Below are 17,334 nucleotides of genomic sequence, written 5' to 3'. Positions count from 1 at the left end.
AATTATATATAACATATATAATATATATAAATATATTATATAAATATATAATATAAATAATAATATAGTATTAGATTAAATAATTAATTTAATACTAATATTAATAATAATATAAATATATTTATACTTATATATATAAGTATAAATACTTATATTTTAATACTATAACCATATAGTTATACTCAGTATTTAGTAATTGTATAAATAAATTAGAAAGTTTATAAATGCTACCAGTGAAGACAAAAACCCATTTGGAAGGGATGGGAAGATTGGGAGATAAAAGGATTTCATAATCTGAAAGTGCATTTGCAATATTAAGTCCACTGTCTCCATTTTGGTGTTTTTTCTCTCAGTCTTTCAAGCATATATATTTTATATCAAGTAATTATATTTTAACTTAGAAACAGTTAATAAAATTCAATATCCATTTTTTCCCCTTTTGCTAATAGACTTCACAACCATCAGTAAGTGCATTTTTACCATGACATCTCAGAGAACATTTTGGTCCCTAACTCTAGAACAGTCATGAACAGACACCTCACCATGGATGCCATCTGGGCCCTCATCTACCTCCATCTGGGCATCTTCGTCTTGATCTAGATTGACATCAGGTGTTTCTACACGGATGATTGATTTATTCAGTAACCTGAAAGCTTCCTTCACATGTTTAGGCTGGACCTAAGCCAATCAAGATGAAGTAAATCAGTAAGCCAGTCTTTTTGATATAACAAACAGACTTTCTCCATATGAAATTACAGTGGATTTTGGTTTTCTCACATTCTCCCTCTACACAACATAAAATATGAGAGAACACCATAAATTCACCAGAATGGTTAAAAGGACCAACAATATTGAGAATGTAGACAACTTTCATTCACTGCTGCTGGGAATATAAATTGTTACAGCCATTATGGAAAACTGATTTTCAGGCTTTACTAAACTGCACACACCTACAATCTACGACCCAATGATTCCACTCCTAGATACACACCAAACAGAAATGTACGTATAAATACATCAGATGAAATAAAAGACCTGCACATCCCATAAGAACCCAAATTGGAACTATCCAAATGTCCATTAATAGAAGAATGAGCCAATCACTGTGATAACATTCACTGATAGTTACGTGTATTTAACCACAACTGGGAGGGGAAAAAAGGTTGAAAACAACCTAACTAACCATCAGGAAAAGTATGGTTAGAATACTATATAACCATAAAGAAAAAAAAAAAAGGTTATCCTCAGAGAACAGTAGCAGTGACTGTAAACAAACTGAAAGGGTAGCTCTTAGAGATGCTAGTAAGGAATGTTCAACTTCCTGATCTGGGTATAGATTACATAGATACGTTCATTGAAAGTTAACAGAACTGTACATTTGTGATTTGTGCACTCTCTGTACGTATGTTTTGCCTCAAAAAAAAAAAGCCTACTTAGAAGAAAAATTACAAGTCTATTTGGGGGCAGGGGGAGACTGCTTTAAGTCTTTGTATGAATAATCAACAGTCTCTCTAAATCTACTCCCTTCCTAACGAGCTGAGCCCTATAACAATAGATAAACCCAGCAGAGCAGCCTTTTTTTTTTTTCCTTTAAATACATTACCACCTGCAATGAAACTTTAAGCCATTTGAGAACAGTCAATATCAAGACATATCCTAGTAAACTTACTGGTCTACAAAAATAAGAGAGAATACTTTGGAAAGAGAAAAATATCAAACTACTTATGGAGGAAAAATTAATAATCAAGGGCTGGCCTCAGATTTTCGCAAAGAACAACTGATGTCAGGATACAGTAGAAAAATTTCTAAGAAAAGAAAATATGAGCCAGAGGTTGGACGTCATTCAGGTAAAGACTACAAATAACCCTGCTGAACATAACACTCAGGGGATATTATTCCCATGAACTCATCTTTTTCATCAAACCCTTGAAAAAAGGCCAATTTTCAATCAGTGAAGTGATAAGTTAGAAATCGTAACAAATTTATCTCCAATGATCATGCCTTGCACACATTTAGCTACAAAACTAAGACTTAAACAAACGTGGGAATTAAGAGTGACAGAACAAAATGTAAATAGTATATGTCCTGAAGATAGAGGGGTACAGGGAGACCCAAGAGATGGGAGTAAATTTGCTGATAGCCCCCAAAATGAGCGGAAGACGTAAATAAACATTTCTCCAAAGACATATAGATGGCCAAGACGCATATGAAAAGATGCTCAACATCACTAACTACTAGAGAAATGCAAATCAAAACTACAATGAGGTATCACCTCACACCAGTCAGAATGGCCATCACCAAAAAATCTACAAACAATTAGTGCTGGGGAGGGTGTGGAGAAAAGGGAACCCTCTTGCACTGTTGGTAGGAATGTAAATTGATACAGCCACTGTGGAGAACGGTATGGAGGTTCATTAAAAAAACTAAAAATAGAATTACCATATGACCCAGCAATTCCACTACTGGGCATATACCCAGAGAAAACCATTAATTCAAAAAGACATATGCACCCCAATATTCATTGCAGCACTATTTACAATAGCCAGGTCATGGAAGCAACCTAAATGCCTATCAACAGATGAATGGTTAAAGAAGATGTGGTATATATACACAAGGGAATATTACTCAGCCATAAAAAGGACAGAAATTGGGTCATTTGTAGAGGCGTGGATGGACCTAGAGACTGTCATACAAAATGAAGTAAGTCAGAAAGAGAAAAACAAATGTCATATATGAACACATATACATGGAATCTAGAAAAATTGTACAGATCAAACTTTTTGCAAGGCAGAAAGACAGAGAACAAACGTATGGACACCAAGGAGGGAAAGGGGAGGTGGGATGAATTGGGAGATTGCAATTGACATATACATACACTAATATGTATAAAATAGATAACTAATGAGAATCTGCTGTATAGCACAGGGAACTCCACTTTGCTGTACAGTAGAAACTAACACAACATTGTAAGACAACTATATCCCAATTAAAAAAAAATTTTGCTGATTGCCTCTCACCTGTAACAGATGATAAATCAAGCCATGGATAAGCATATCTGACTGTGCAAAGGTAAACAGTAAAATATTATTTACTAAAATCAGGTGGTTGGGAGGGAAGGGAAGAAGAAAGAAGATGAAACATGCTAATTTTATCACTTCATAGTAGAGAACCAATAGAGAACTAAGGGTACAATATAAAGTTATAATAATAAAAGTAACCACTAAAATAACTTTCTGAATCTCAGAACTACACATACAGGCAAAAGCAAAGTGACCACAAAATGAAAAATCATGTCAACTATAAAACGAAAACAAAAACGAAAACCCAAATAAACCTATCTCTCATACCAATAAATGTAAATGGGTTTAACTTACATGCTAAATAAATTTTCTTTGCATCACAAAACAAAATCCGACTCTATGCTGTATATGTATATAAGACACACTTAAACTTACTCAGAAATGCCGAAAAATAGTAAAAAGTTAGGCAAAGGTATACCTGTATACCTAACAAAGAAAGCAAGGTGGAGTTCAGGCCAAAAGGCATAAATGAGACAAAGTTAGAGGGTACAAATCTCAATGAAAATATATGTATCAGTTAAGAGAACAACAGTATCAGTAAAATAGAATTTATAGGAGAAAAAAGGATAAATACAAAGAGACAATAACTATGTTGGTAGAGAAATAAAACCTATTCATAGGAGACTTTTCTTTTAATTAATTAATTAATTTTTGGCTGCACTGGGTCTTCATTGCTATGTGCAGGCTCTAGTTGCAGCGAGTGGGGGCTACTCTTCATTGCGGCGCCCAGGCTTCTCCTTGCGGTGGCTTCTCTTGTTGCGGAGCACGGCCTCTAGGCACGTGGGCTTCAGTAGTTGTGGCTCACGGGCTCTAGAGCGCAGGCTCAGTAGCTGTAGCTCACAGGCTTAGTTGTTCCACAGCATGTGGGATCTTCCCAGACCAGGGCTTGAACCCTTGTCCCATGCGCATTGGCAGGCGGATTCTCAACCTCTGCACCACCAGTGAAGTCCCCATAGGAGACTTTTAACTTTCAATCTAGAGAAGATACAGTAGACCAAAAAACCCCACAAAAAAATAGAAGACCTATGTAACATAATAAGGTAACCTCCCCCTTCACAGATATATAAAATTATATACACTGTAAACAGAGACTAGGCCTTCCATTGAAGTGCTCATGGAACACTTATGGAAATGGGCTCTGGGCTACAAAGCATCCAAAAAACCAAATTCCAAAAAACCAAAAAACTAAATGAGAAACATACACATCATTTTCTAATCACAATGCAGTAAAATTAAAACAAGCAACCAAAATAACATTCAAACTGGATATTATTCTAACTGGATATTATTAAACTCTGAAACAACTCTTGGTAGTGGATACTTTTCTAGGAAAATGTAGCTTACCAAAACTGACCCAAGAAGAGATAGAAAATCTAAACAAGACTGACTTCCATGGCAGAAATTAAGAACCATGCACCCAAATTGTATACACTAGACCCAGAGAGTTTTACTTGAGAATTCATATCAGTAAAATAGCAGATAATTTAAATGCAATAGAAAACCATTCTAGAATAGAGAAAAAAGGGGAAAACTTTCAAAAATGTAAATGAAATAACCACGATAATAAAACAGACTGCAAAAACAAATGGAATCAATGTTTTTTATGAGTACTGCTTTAAAAATTCTAAATAACAGCAAACAGAAGCCAAATGCATTAAAAAAAAGTGGGATTTATTCCAGGAAGGCTTGACATTAGAAAGTCTATTAATTTATTTTTCATTTTAATAGATCCAGGAGAAAAAAAAATCATGATTAACTCTATACACACTAAAAAGACAACTGGCCAAAAAAAAAAAATCTTCTTGATAAAAATATTCAAGACATAATAATAAATGTATAGTTCCTATTGATAAAAACACATCGTATCTCAGCCACAGAGCCAATTAGGAACAAGAAAAAAATGTCCAATGTCATAATTATTAGACATTGTATTACAACAGCAAAGGTAAATTAGTGGAAAATATGGGAAAAGATTAAGTTTCTTTTTCAATAAGAATAGAAAGAAAAACATATGCCATTTATCATTTGCAAGTAAGAACAAAAATCTGGAAAATCAACAGACTCAACTGAAAAACTACTACAAACAAAAGGCATCAGTATAGTACAAAACTAGCATACAGAAATCAATAGTTCATATATACACGCAACAACCAGTTAAAATATAAAATGAAAAAAGTCTACCTTCAATACCCACAAAAATAACAAAATATCAAGAAATAAGTTCAACAAGAAACATGTAAAAATCATATGAACTTTAAAACCTATTGAGTGAAACAAAAGACATATGTGGAAAAATCTAGAAACAATAAATGCTGGAGAGGGTGTGAAGAAAAGGGAACACTCCTACACTGCTGCTGGGAATGTAAATTGGTACAGCCACTATGGAGAACAGTATGGAGGTTCCTTAAAAAACTACAAATAGAACTACCATATGACCCAGCAATCCCACTACTGGGCATATACCCTGAGAAAACCATAATTAAAAAAGAGTCACATACCAAAATTTTCATTGCAGCTCTATTTGCAATAGCCCGGAGATGGAAACAAACTAAATGCCCATCATCGGATGAATGGATAAAGATGTGGCACATATATATAATGGAATATTACTCAGCCATAAAAAGAAACGAAACTGAGCTATTTGTAATGAGGTGGATAGTCCTAGAGTCTGTCATACAGAGTGAAGTCAGAAAGAGAAAGACAAATACCGTATGCTAACACATATATATGGAATTTAAGGGAAAAAAATGTCATGAAGAACCTAGGGGTAAGACAGGAATAAAGACACAGACCTACTGGAGAATGGACTTGAGGATATGGGGAGGGGGAAGAGTGAGCTGTGACAAAGCGAGAGAGAGGCATGGACATATATACACTACCAAACATAAGGTAGATAGCTAGTGGGAAGCAGCCGCATAGCACAGGGACATCAGCTCGGTGCTTTGTGACCGCCTGGAGGGGTGGGATAGGGAGGGTGGGAGGGAGGGGGACGCAGGAGGGAAGAGATATGGGAACATGTGTATATGTATGGCTGATTCACTTTGTTGTGAAGCGGAAACTAACACACCATTGTGAAGCAATTGTACCCCAATAAAGATGTTAAAAAAAAAAAAAAAGACATAAGTGGAAAGATAATGAGGTCTCTGGTACTCAGAACTGTTAACGAATGTTTGCATTTCTCATTCTAGACACCTGAAAGGAAGGCACTGCTTTAACCTCTTGAACTTAGGCATGGCCGTGTTAATTCCTCTGACCAATGAAATGTGACCAGCAGTGTCATGTCATTTCTAGATAGAAGGTTAAGAAATGGCATATGATTCACCTTGTCTTTTCTGTCTTCTGTGATCATGGAAGTGTATGTCAAGAAAGAACCTTTACATCAGCCTGAATTTCTGAGCGATGTGAAGCGCAGAGCCTCTGGCTAACATAAATGAACATGAAGCATGAGCAAAAAAATGTAATTGTTTCTGTTTTAAACAGCTGAGATTTTTATAGTGGCATAATCTAGATTCTAACCGCTATTATGCTTTCTTAGAAAAAATCATCATAAAGAAGTCAATTCTCCATATTAACATATAAATTTAACATGTTCTCAATATCAATTATTTTTGGGGGGGTATACTATTTTTATTTTATTCATATTTAAATTTCACCTCAAATACTGAGCTCAAGTATATGCTGGCCCTATGTTCAGATTTTTGAAATAAAGATAAATGGACAGATAGCTTTAAGGGTGAATGTATTTCATATTTCACAATATATTCAACAATTAGGGAAAATCTAGGGGGTGGTATAATTATATACCTTTATACATTTAGTAGCACAAGTACAGGGAAAAGCCATGCAACTGGAGGAAAAACCCATTTTCAGGGCTGAACAGAATGCCAACAGAATCTCCCCTTGACTTCAGACAAACCAAGGAGTCTGTCAGTATACAAAAAACACTGAATTCAGGAGCAATAGGATAGGTATTAAGGAACTGGTTCTTGCCAATCAGGATTATGTGGGCCAGTCTGAAGTGAGCAGAGGTGGCTGGAGGCTGGAAATGTTGTAGCTCAAGTTCAGAATCTATAGATTAGAACAGCAGTCTAGAGACAGAATGGTTAGTGCTTTGTTCAAAAATTCCTGGGTTTTCCAAACAAGTTCCTAGGATGCTTTCCTCAAACAGTGAATATCACTCATCAATAAAAACCAAAACAAAACAAAGCCAGCTGGCTATTAAGTTCACAACAGCCAAAAGAGAACAATGCAGTGGAACATGCATTGGAACAAAAGTGCAACAATGCAGTGGAACAAAAGAGAACATTTAAAATACTGTGGTACTAATGCAAGAGGAGGCTAAGACAGCATAGGAACAGAATTCAGGAAAGAGATCCTAACAAACACAAGCATATATAATAAAAGCATACCAAACCAGTGTGGAAAAGACGGATTGTTCAGTAAGTGGTGTTGGAACAACTAGGAAACTAGCTGAAAAAGAATCAACTGGTTTACACCTCACATCTTACAGAAGGATAAATACCAAATGTTTGAATGATTTAAATACAAACAATGAAACCATCTAAATGCCTGAGGAAATCCTGAGAAAATTCTTTTATAATCTTAGAGTGGGGGAGGCCTTCTAATAAAACAAAGTAAAAAGTGAACAAAGAATATGATCATAAAAGGAAGTAGAAATGGCTCTTAAATATATGCAAAAACACTCAATTTTATTCAGGAACTGCATCTGTGTATATATATATGCATATATGTATATTTATTTTATATCATATGCATTTACTACCTATTGAAAAACCAAAAAAAGGAAAGAAAAATCTGTTAGAAATTCTCCAAGACACGTCAGTTCTATGAAATTTATTTTAAGAAACATTACAATGAAGAAAAAAAAAAAGGTACAAATGTTAGTATGGTTTTTAAGAATTCCCCTCCATCATGGCCTATTCTTTCTCTACAGATTCCACTATATTCCTCCCAATACCCTTCACTCTAAACTTTCCACCTTCACTCTAAAAATTCCTACCAAAATTCTATACACCCTTCAGTGATCCAGTTTAAATGTTGGCATCTCCCCAAACCCTCCACCTTTGTTATGAAATAATTCATTGATCTCTGTACTCTTTGCTGATGACAGTCCATCTAATATCGTCTCTCATATTTCACATGCTTAATTAAACATATGTCTTGCTCCCACCAAACTATCAGCAATGGAAGACAGGGGCTCTTTTATTCATCTCCTAACTTACAAAGATGTCCACTAAATGTCAGGAGAATCAAAGAATAACAAGTAAGACAGTGTGAAAGTATTTTGTAAACAGTAAAGTACCACATCAGAGAATTTGAAAAATTAGACAAAAGGAAAAAAGCCAAAAAATGAAATCTATGAGATAGAAATGGTGAATGAAGTAAGAACAGTGGTTACTTCCGGGGAAGGAAGGGTGCAAGGGAACTTTTTAGGATGATGTAAACCTTTGTTATAAGCTGAGTGGCCACAAGGGTGTACGTAAAAAGTCAAAGCTGTACATTTTTCTCTATGTGAATTATACCTCAATCATACTATTAAGAAAAATAGCCAAACTCCTTACTCAAACAAAATCTTACACTGTCTAAAATATAAAGCTAGATAAAAGCAGGGCTTGTTTGCTTGAAGCAGAGATGAGGGCATCCTTCCACTCTGCCCCCCATTTACTCCCTAAATACCCACTGACATGTACCTGTAGAACCCAGGGCTCAAAGAACAATTTAATATACACATGTTATACAAAGGAGAATTCCCTTATTAGGAGACTGGAGGCTACATTATCATATCTGTATCCCCTCCCACAGGCCTAGCACATTGTAGGATTTAAACAAATTTTCCTTGAATGAATGGCATTAATCTTGAACTCACCTCTATATGTATGTACTCTATAATCTATGTCATGATTATCTCATTATCATTAATCTAACTACTACATTCAAAAAATGGTTGACAGCAACATTCTTCAAGGGGAAAACCCCAGGGTCAGGGGTCATGTATCCTATGAGCACTCAATAGTCATATAAAAATAAATCTGCAGCTAATGCTAGTATGTCTTATACCAAACATAAAAACAGCTTGTAAGCCAACAAATCAATTTCTCTTTCCCATTATGTTAGAGTGACTTTGATACCTCATCACAGCAGTGCATCCGAGCCATTGCTTCAGAGAGACGGATCATGCTCTCAAGCTGTCGCACTGTAATCCTCCATGAAGACTTGGTTACTCCAGAACCATCCCTCTGGCGGAGGCGTTTATACTGTTCCACAATGAAGTCCTCCGACTCTTTAGAAATCTGTTCCAGAATATCAGTGAAGTCAGAGCATTTCTACTTAATGGGAGCAGCTTTAAACATTAAGTTTAAGAGCCTTCCAGGTGAAGATACTCTGGGGGAACTAAGAAGGTCAAAACTTTGAAACCAATGACAAGAAATTAATACTGAAATGCCTTTCAAAGGAAACTAATACAAAGGAGGACTATGAATTCCATGTACTAATTTTATGAATAGGAAGACAGTAGAGTTAGTATTTAAGCAAATGACCATTTCTAAACAATGTGTACTTTTATACCCAACATGCGAAAGCTCATTAAACAGATTACTGCTCAGGCTATTCTTGAGGCTCAGTTAATTAACTTACACAGTCTTTGGGAAAAAGAAAAGTCAATATATATAATACTGCCCCCTATCAGTGGCTTCACGTTCTGTGGTTTCAGTTACCTGTGGTCACCTGAAGTCTGAAAATATTAAACAGAAAATCCCAGAGATAAACAATTTATAAGTTTTAAATTGTGCACCATTCTGAGAAGTGTGATGAAATTTTATGCTGTCCAATGTCCCATCTGGGACAAGAATCATCCCTTTATCCAGTGTATCCACACTGTATATGTTACCTGCTTGTTAGTCACTTAGTAGCCATTTTGGTTATCAGATCAACTGTTAGGGTAACATAGTGCTTGTGTTCAAGTAACCCTTATTTTACTTAATAATGGCCTCAAAGTGCAAGAGTAGTAATGCTGGCAATTCAGATATTCTCTTATTGTGCCTAACTTATAAACTGAACTTTATCACAGGTATGTACGTATAGGAAAAAACATTGTACATATAGGGCTTGGTACTATCTGTGGTTTCTGGCATCCACTGGGGGTCTTGGAACATATCCCCTACTGTATATATACCTTATTATTAGTTAAATAATAACAACAAAATGAGGCATTCTAAAGAATACTGTTTTTCAGAGCAAGGAACTAAGCATATTAAGGAAGCATGCCAAAGTCAAGAGGGACCAGCGTAGTCATGGAGAATAAATGCCTCTGCAAACAAAAGTGCTTTACCCTTCCCTTGGGACAGTGAGAGTCAATCCCAATATTAAGTGAAGGTGATAGATAATTAAAATCTAAGCATAACTCCCAAAAGTCAAGCCAGAAAGAGTGTAAAAACCTCAACCAGAATCAAACAATTTTTTTTTTTGTACTCTACTTTAGGAAAATGTCAAAAAAAATGCATTATGGAGGTTTATCTTAAAAATAAATGTCCAAGTGAGCACCCTGGATCCTGTATTGTAAAAGTTACTCATGTTCATTACAATAACCTAGAGGAATACAAGCTTCCCTCAGAGACAGATCTGAGAGCATTCAGTAGACTACTGATTTAAACACATGCAGTTTTAAGATTCTTAGGAATAATGGTTGAAATAAAAGGATATCCTACTTTATTTGGTTATTCAAAACTGTTCACCCATAAAAATCTTTTTATTATACCTAAAAAGTTAAAGAAATTGAACTTTTCAGACTTTTAAAAAATTCCCTTTCTCAAGTCTCTCTGAGGAAACAAACTGTTCTCAAAAAAAACCAAAAACAAACCAGAAAACCCAAACCAAAATCAAACCAACCAACTAACCAACCAAATGACCTTAAACACCCAAACAAGTCAGGTTCAGTTAATTTCCATACAACGCTTTTGTTTAAATGCCACTTTCATATACTTATTATGCCCAATTACAGTACAAAAGGGCAGGTTACCTTGGGCTTAAACTGTCTTGCAAAAAGAAGATACCTCCTGATATCATCAAGGGAATACACACGATCAATTGATTCTTCAATTCTTGAATGCAAGTCTACTATTCGCCTGGCGATAGCATAGTCTGTAACCTAATTCAAAATAAGAAAGTCATTTTAATCAGTTATAGTAATATCCACTCCAGACTATCCCAGGCATTAAGAAATTTTTTATAGCTAACAACAAGCTCTAATATGCCACCATAAGATGTATTAATGGGTTCAAGTTTCTGATGAAAATTTAGTACCACATCCAAAATCAAAAGTTTAAATGTATACCTTTGCCCTACTCTAAGACTATTCCTGAAGGAATTTACTGACTTTAATATGGCAGAAGTAAGATTTCTAGGGCCCTAAGTGTGTCTAGAAGCATTAATTCATGCAACCCTCACAAAAAATTTACTAGGTAGATAATTATTACCCCCATTTTACAGATGAATAAATTGAGGCCTGGAAAGATTAAGTAACTTGTCCACACAGTTAGTAATAGAGCAAGGATTTGAAGAGTCTAGTTTCAGAGTCCATCCTCCTAGCCACTACATTACGTTGCCGCTTATGAACATACGAATGATGATCATCACAGAACCGTTATTAACATTGAAAAAAATAAAATCACACTAAAAATATGCAATACTCTCAAACAGTACAGAAAAAAAAAGTAGAGATACACAGCAAATGGTAAAGCAAACAGGGCAAAAAGTTAATGTGAACTGAATAAAGGGTATATGAGTATTATATGCACTATTATATTTCCTGCAACTTTTCTGTAAGTTTGAAATTATTTCTAATTAAAAAGCTAAAAAACTAATTTAGTAAATTATATATAGACAGAAATATATGAAAATCAGACAATGCCCAACAATGGGGAGGAGGGGACTGGGTTAAACATTTATATAGATTTGTGAAGGAAAAGAACCAAACCCAAACATAAAAAACGAAAACCCTCTAAACATTCACATTAATGGGAGGCAAATTTTATCTAGATGAATTTAAAATTTTGCCGTAAGCAAGAGGTATGCATTGTACCTAACGTACTGTAGGACCTCCATGCTCAGCAATTAAAAGTACAGTACAACATGACCTTCTACAGAAGGTCATTTTGTACTTCTGTGCACATCTGAGATGTGCAATGTTGTTAAATATTTAAGTCTAAGTATAAATAACTCTAATACTGACATGTTAGAATGTAAGTAAATCTGCAGTTTTTAAAAAAAAAAATTTATTTTATTTATTTATTTATTTATTTATGGCTGCATTGGGTCTTTTTTGCTGCGCGCAGGTTTTCTCTAGTTGCAGCGAGAGGGGGCTACTCTTCATTGAGGTGGCTTCTCTTGTTGTGGACCATGGGCTCTAGGTGTGCGGGCCTCACTAGTTGTGGCTCACGGGCTCTAGAGCAGAGGCTCAGTAGTTACGGCGCACGGGCTTAGTTGCTCCGCAGCATGTGGGATCTTCCCAGACCAGGGCTCAAACCCGTGTCCCCTGCATTGGCAGGCAGATTCTTAACAACTGTGCCACCAAGGAAGTCCCTAAATCTGCAATTTTATATTCAATCTTAACACTCTTACACAATTAGGAAAAAAAATGTGACACATGCAATAATTTGATAGGAAGACAGAGGAAGACAAATGACTCAATTTGGAAAAAAAAGAAAAAGAAAAATTTGTTTGGAACCCCAATTCTTTTCAACCTTAATGAAAGAACAAAAACAAAAATCTAATAAAAATCATGGGCTTCCCTGGTGGCGCAGTGGCTGAGAATCCACCTGCTGAAGCAAGGGACACGGGTTCGTGCCCCGGTCTGGGAGGATCCCACATGCCATGGAGTGGCTGGGCCCGTGAGCCATGGCCGCTGAGCCTGCGCGTCCAGAGCCTGTGCTCCGCAACGGGAGAGGCCACAATAGTGAGAGGCCCGTGTACCGCAAAAAAAAAAAACAAAACAAAAAAAAAAAAAAAAAAAAAAACCTCTTAAAGAGTATGGTTGGGAATTAACTGAAATACTGTTTTTTTGAGAATTAAAAAACAGTAACAAGGGGACTTCCCTGGTGGTCCAGTGGTTAAGAATCTGCCTTCCAATGCAGGGGACGCGGGTTTGATCCCTGGTCAGGGAACTAAGATCCCACATGCCGAGGAGCAACTCAGCCCGCGCTCCACAACTACTGAGCTCGCATGCCACCACTACTGAGCTTGTGTGCCTCAATTAGAGATCCTGAGTGCCACAAACTACAGAGCCCACATGCCCTGGAGCCTGTGTACCAAAACTAGAGAAGAGAAAACCTGCATGCCACACTAGAGAGAAGCCTGTGCAACACAACAAAAGATCCCGCGTGCCGCAACTAAGACCCAGTGCAGCCATAAATAAATAAGTAAATAAGTAATAAATCTTTAAAAAAAACAAAACAAAAACAGCAACAAAACCAAAAAACTTGATATTCAACACAATTAAGCAGAACAAGCAAGTCAAGTGATTTTCAGTTGCTTAATAAACCCCTGTCCAATCCTGTGCCACTCTGAGAGAAATGAAAGGTCAGTGACAACACATGCACCAGTTCTTCAGGAGTACATCCTCCAGGCTTGTCTCACTCAATTACTCAAACTGGAAATAATAAAGGAAGCTCAGAGCGATAGCTCATAGTTACCTCATTACATTCATCCACAAGTATAAAGAAGAGATCAAATCGGGACATGATAGGAGCTGACAAGTTTATATTCTGTTTCAATGATTTTGATCTGTCATAGTGTCCACTGATTGGGTTTGCTGCTGCCAAAATGGATGTCCTGGCATTTAGAGTAGCCTGACCACAAAAGGAAAAATCGTGACAGGTTTAAAAAGACAACTGTAATGGCATATGACAAAATGCTCAACCTCATTCATAATGAACTAAATGCAAACCAAAAGAATAAGATATCATCTTTCACCCAGTGAATCATCAAAATTAAAGTCTGATAATATATAGCAACAGGTACTCCCATATGATGTTGATGGTATGATGTGCACACCCTTTAAGCCAGCAATTTCTTACTAAGAATTTATCTTGCAGCTAGGTACAGGAAGATATGTACAAGGATGTTTACAATATTGTTTGTAATACTAAAGGCTGGAAATGACCTGAATGTCACTCTTCTTTATAAGAGTCTAATGAGCCCAACTGGGGTATGTACAATTGAAAATCATGGAGTAATAAAAAGACAAGTGGATCTAATATATACTGGTATAGAAAGATTACCAAAATAAAATTAGGAAGTTAAATGAACAAGGAACAAAACTGTATGTGTATTATGCTTATTTATGATAAAATATTCCTAAAAGGGACATAAACTCAGCAGATACTTCTGAGAATCTATTGGTGCTAGGAGTTGGAGGGGAAGATTTTTTTTTAACTTACGGTTTAAAGTATTGCTTACATTTTTCTTAACTATTTGAATGTATTACTTTTATTTTTAAAGTTTGATTTCTCTCTAATGCTAGTTACAATATTGTACTTATTATTTTCATTTAAATAATCCATCGACTTGATTAATAATCCTCAAGGCTGTGTTTTCCGTTTCAGTAAACTGCATTTCATGTTGAAGTAATGCATTTTATCCAAGTGATCGTCTAGAGCTACATTAATCTACAAGGCTAAGGCAAGATGCAATGGAACAGAAGTGGACACACGTACCTTCACTCCTGCTTTAGTGATGGAGATGGTCTGCTGTTCCATAGCTTCGTGAATAGCAACTTGATCCCGCACCTCCATCTTATCAAATTCATCAATACAACACACACCCTGTAACCAAACAAACCTAGCGTAAGAAACTGCCTTTCAGATGTCAAACGGCAAGGAAACTCAAAGTTTGCTACCACAGAGACCTTTCAGTTCTTTTAAACAACTAAGATAGGTAAGTAAGCAATCCTAACTCCCTCTACTAGAATAAGATAGTACAATAGTTCCCAGAGCTCGAGGGAACCATACTCTTTTGACTCATTTTAAACCAAGAGTGAAACTAAAAACATGCAGTTACTTATTGCACTTTTATTCAACATCAAAACCTTGTATAAATCTCAGGGTCAAAATATTCTGGGTTACTACCTCAGTGTTGACTTTAGGCTGGGAAAGTGAAGGATGGAGTTGGAACATAATGTTTATAAGTATATATAGCTACAATTTACACGCATTCACAGAGCTAACTGATCTATGACAAATACATGCAAAATGCAATAGATATACTCATAGATGTGTCACAGTCTAGAAAGGAAAACTGCTGAGAAGTACTAGTCACAGCAAACACACAAGCTCAGGGCAAGTAATACGTTCTAGAGAAGTTCAGAAAGTGCTGATTAATGATGACAATTCCAATTTCTAGATTAATAAAACCATGAATTATTTACTAAAAGTACTTATTAAAAAGAGGACATCTCCTTAATAGGAACGTATAGGCCTTTATTGATAGGGATGGGGATATTCTGATTTCTTTATATCCAAGAGGGTAAAACGTTCTTACGTTATCAGCCAGCATCAAAGCTCCAGCCTCAATGACAAACTCATGAGATTCTTCATCTCTCACAACAGCTGCTGTTAAGCCAGCAGCACTGGATGCTTTGCCACTGGTATAGACAGCTCTGGGACTGAATTCCTCCACGTGCCTGTTCAAGGTTATCATATTCATTAATATATGACTACAAAGCAACCTTTTCAGGATTATCAGCTGGTTATGGCTTATGTCAAGTAAGAATTTAAATTTCTAAAAGAACATTTGAAAGAGGCATTAAGAAAAAAAGCAATTCATAAAGACACATGCCATAGACCAAAGAGAAAGCCTTTTCTCCTTTGGTCTTTTAAATAGGTCAAATCCATTCCTGTTAAAGGAAGATGAAGTTCATACATGGCAAAAACAATAATAAACAGTTCAGCAAAAATGATCTATTAGAAGGCCTTGCACTTAAAATGAAAACAAACAAAAAACAAAACAAAACAAACAACTACAACGAAAAAAAGAAAAGAAAACAAAACAAGATGGGACATTTATTCCAAAAAGGCAAGGCTGGTTTAACATCTAAGAATCAATAACATGCCATATTAAAAAATGATAAGAACCACCTTAACAGATGCAGAAAAAGCATGTCAAAAAATCTAACGGCCATCATGATAAAAACTCAACTAACTAGAAGAGACTTTCCCTCAATCTGGTAAAGGGCATCTATGAAAACCCACAGCTAACATCATACATAATGGTAAAAGGCTGAATGCTTTCCCCCTAAGAGCAGGAACAAGACTTAGGGGTCTGCTCTTGCCACGTCTATTCAACATTATACTGAAAGGTTCAGCCAGGGCAACTAGGCAAGAAAAAGTCACCCAGATTTGAAAGAAACAACAACTATCACCATTTGCAGTTAACATGATCTTGTCGACAGAAAATCCTATGAAATCCACTATAACAGAACTAATAAGTCAGTTCTTGCGATGCTGCAAGATAAAAGATCAGTAATTGTATTTCTACACACTTGCAATAAACAACCCAAAAACTTAACTAAGAAAACAGTTCCATTTACAATAGCATCAAAAAGAATAAAATACTTAGAAATAAGTTTAATAAAAGAAGAGCAAGCTTATACCCTGAAAACTACAAAACATTATTGAAAAATTAAAGAAGACCAAGATATCCCATGTTAATGGATCAAAAGACTTAATATTGTTAAAAAGCAAACATAATCGTGTACAATACTGTTCAGAGGCAACACTGCGGTACATCTTTCTGTGGTGGTGGTGGGAGAGGTGGGAGGCAGGGGCAGAGGAAATGAGAAAAAAAGAGAATTCTCTTAACACAGGACTATTACCTTCAAATCTAGAACTCAGTCCCTGATATACTTGAAGGAAATAGTATTTAATTATAAAACTTCAACTAAAAATGTTTCATCTTCTAGAACATTTCCATGTTAAAAATTTCCCAGACAAATAAAGGAAAGGCAGCTTGATATAGTATGAAGAGCACATGCTTGGCAGTCAAAATGTTAAGTTCTAATATTCATGGCTTAGAGGCACTTGTCAGCTCTATGCAGTTAGGCAAATTACTGAGGCTCAGAGAAGTTTTGATTGCCTCCCTAAAAGAAGAGAATAATATTACATACCTGTCTGGATGCTGGTAGGATAAGACATAACACACACACACACACACACACACACACACACACACACACACACACACA

At 35.9% G+C, this 17,334-nt stretch overlaps 1 protein-coding gene across 1 annotated transcript in view; it reads right to left on the bottom strand.

Annotated features, from left to right (window-relative positions):
• Nucleotides 1–17,334, bottom strand: part of MCM6 (minichromosome maintenance complex component 6) — a 49,608-nt gene that overhangs the window by 11,155 nt on the left and 21,119 nt on the right. The window contains exons 9-14 of the mRNA XM_027078372.1: nucleotides 15,633–15,774; nucleotides 14,810–14,917; nucleotides 13,787–13,942; nucleotides 11,116–11,244; nucleotides 9,230–9,391; nucleotides 499–678 (exon numbers count right to left, since the gene is read on the bottom strand). Coding sequence (XP_026934173.1) covers nucleotides 499–678; nucleotides 9,230–9,391; nucleotides 11,116–11,244; nucleotides 13,787–13,942; nucleotides 14,810–14,917; nucleotides 15,633–15,774 — 877 coding nt within the window. The remainder of the gene's footprint in view (nucleotides 1–498; nucleotides 679–9,229; nucleotides 9,392–11,115; nucleotides 11,245–13,786; nucleotides 13,943–14,809; nucleotides 14,918–15,632; nucleotides 15,775–17,334) is intronic.

Source organism: Aethalodelphis obliquidens, unplaced genomic scaffold (genome assembly GCF_003676395.1).
Source record: "Aethalodelphis obliquidens isolate GAN/ISIS:26980383/991018 unplaced genomic scaffold, ASM367639v1 scaffold2, whole genome shotgun sequence".
NCBI classification, from domain to species: domain Eukaryota; kingdom Metazoa; phylum Chordata; class Mammalia; order Artiodactyla; family Delphinidae; genus Aethalodelphis; species Aethalodelphis obliquidens.
The sequence above is the reverse complement of the archived record's forward strand: the minus strand, read 5'-3'. Positions and strand labels throughout refer to the sequence as shown.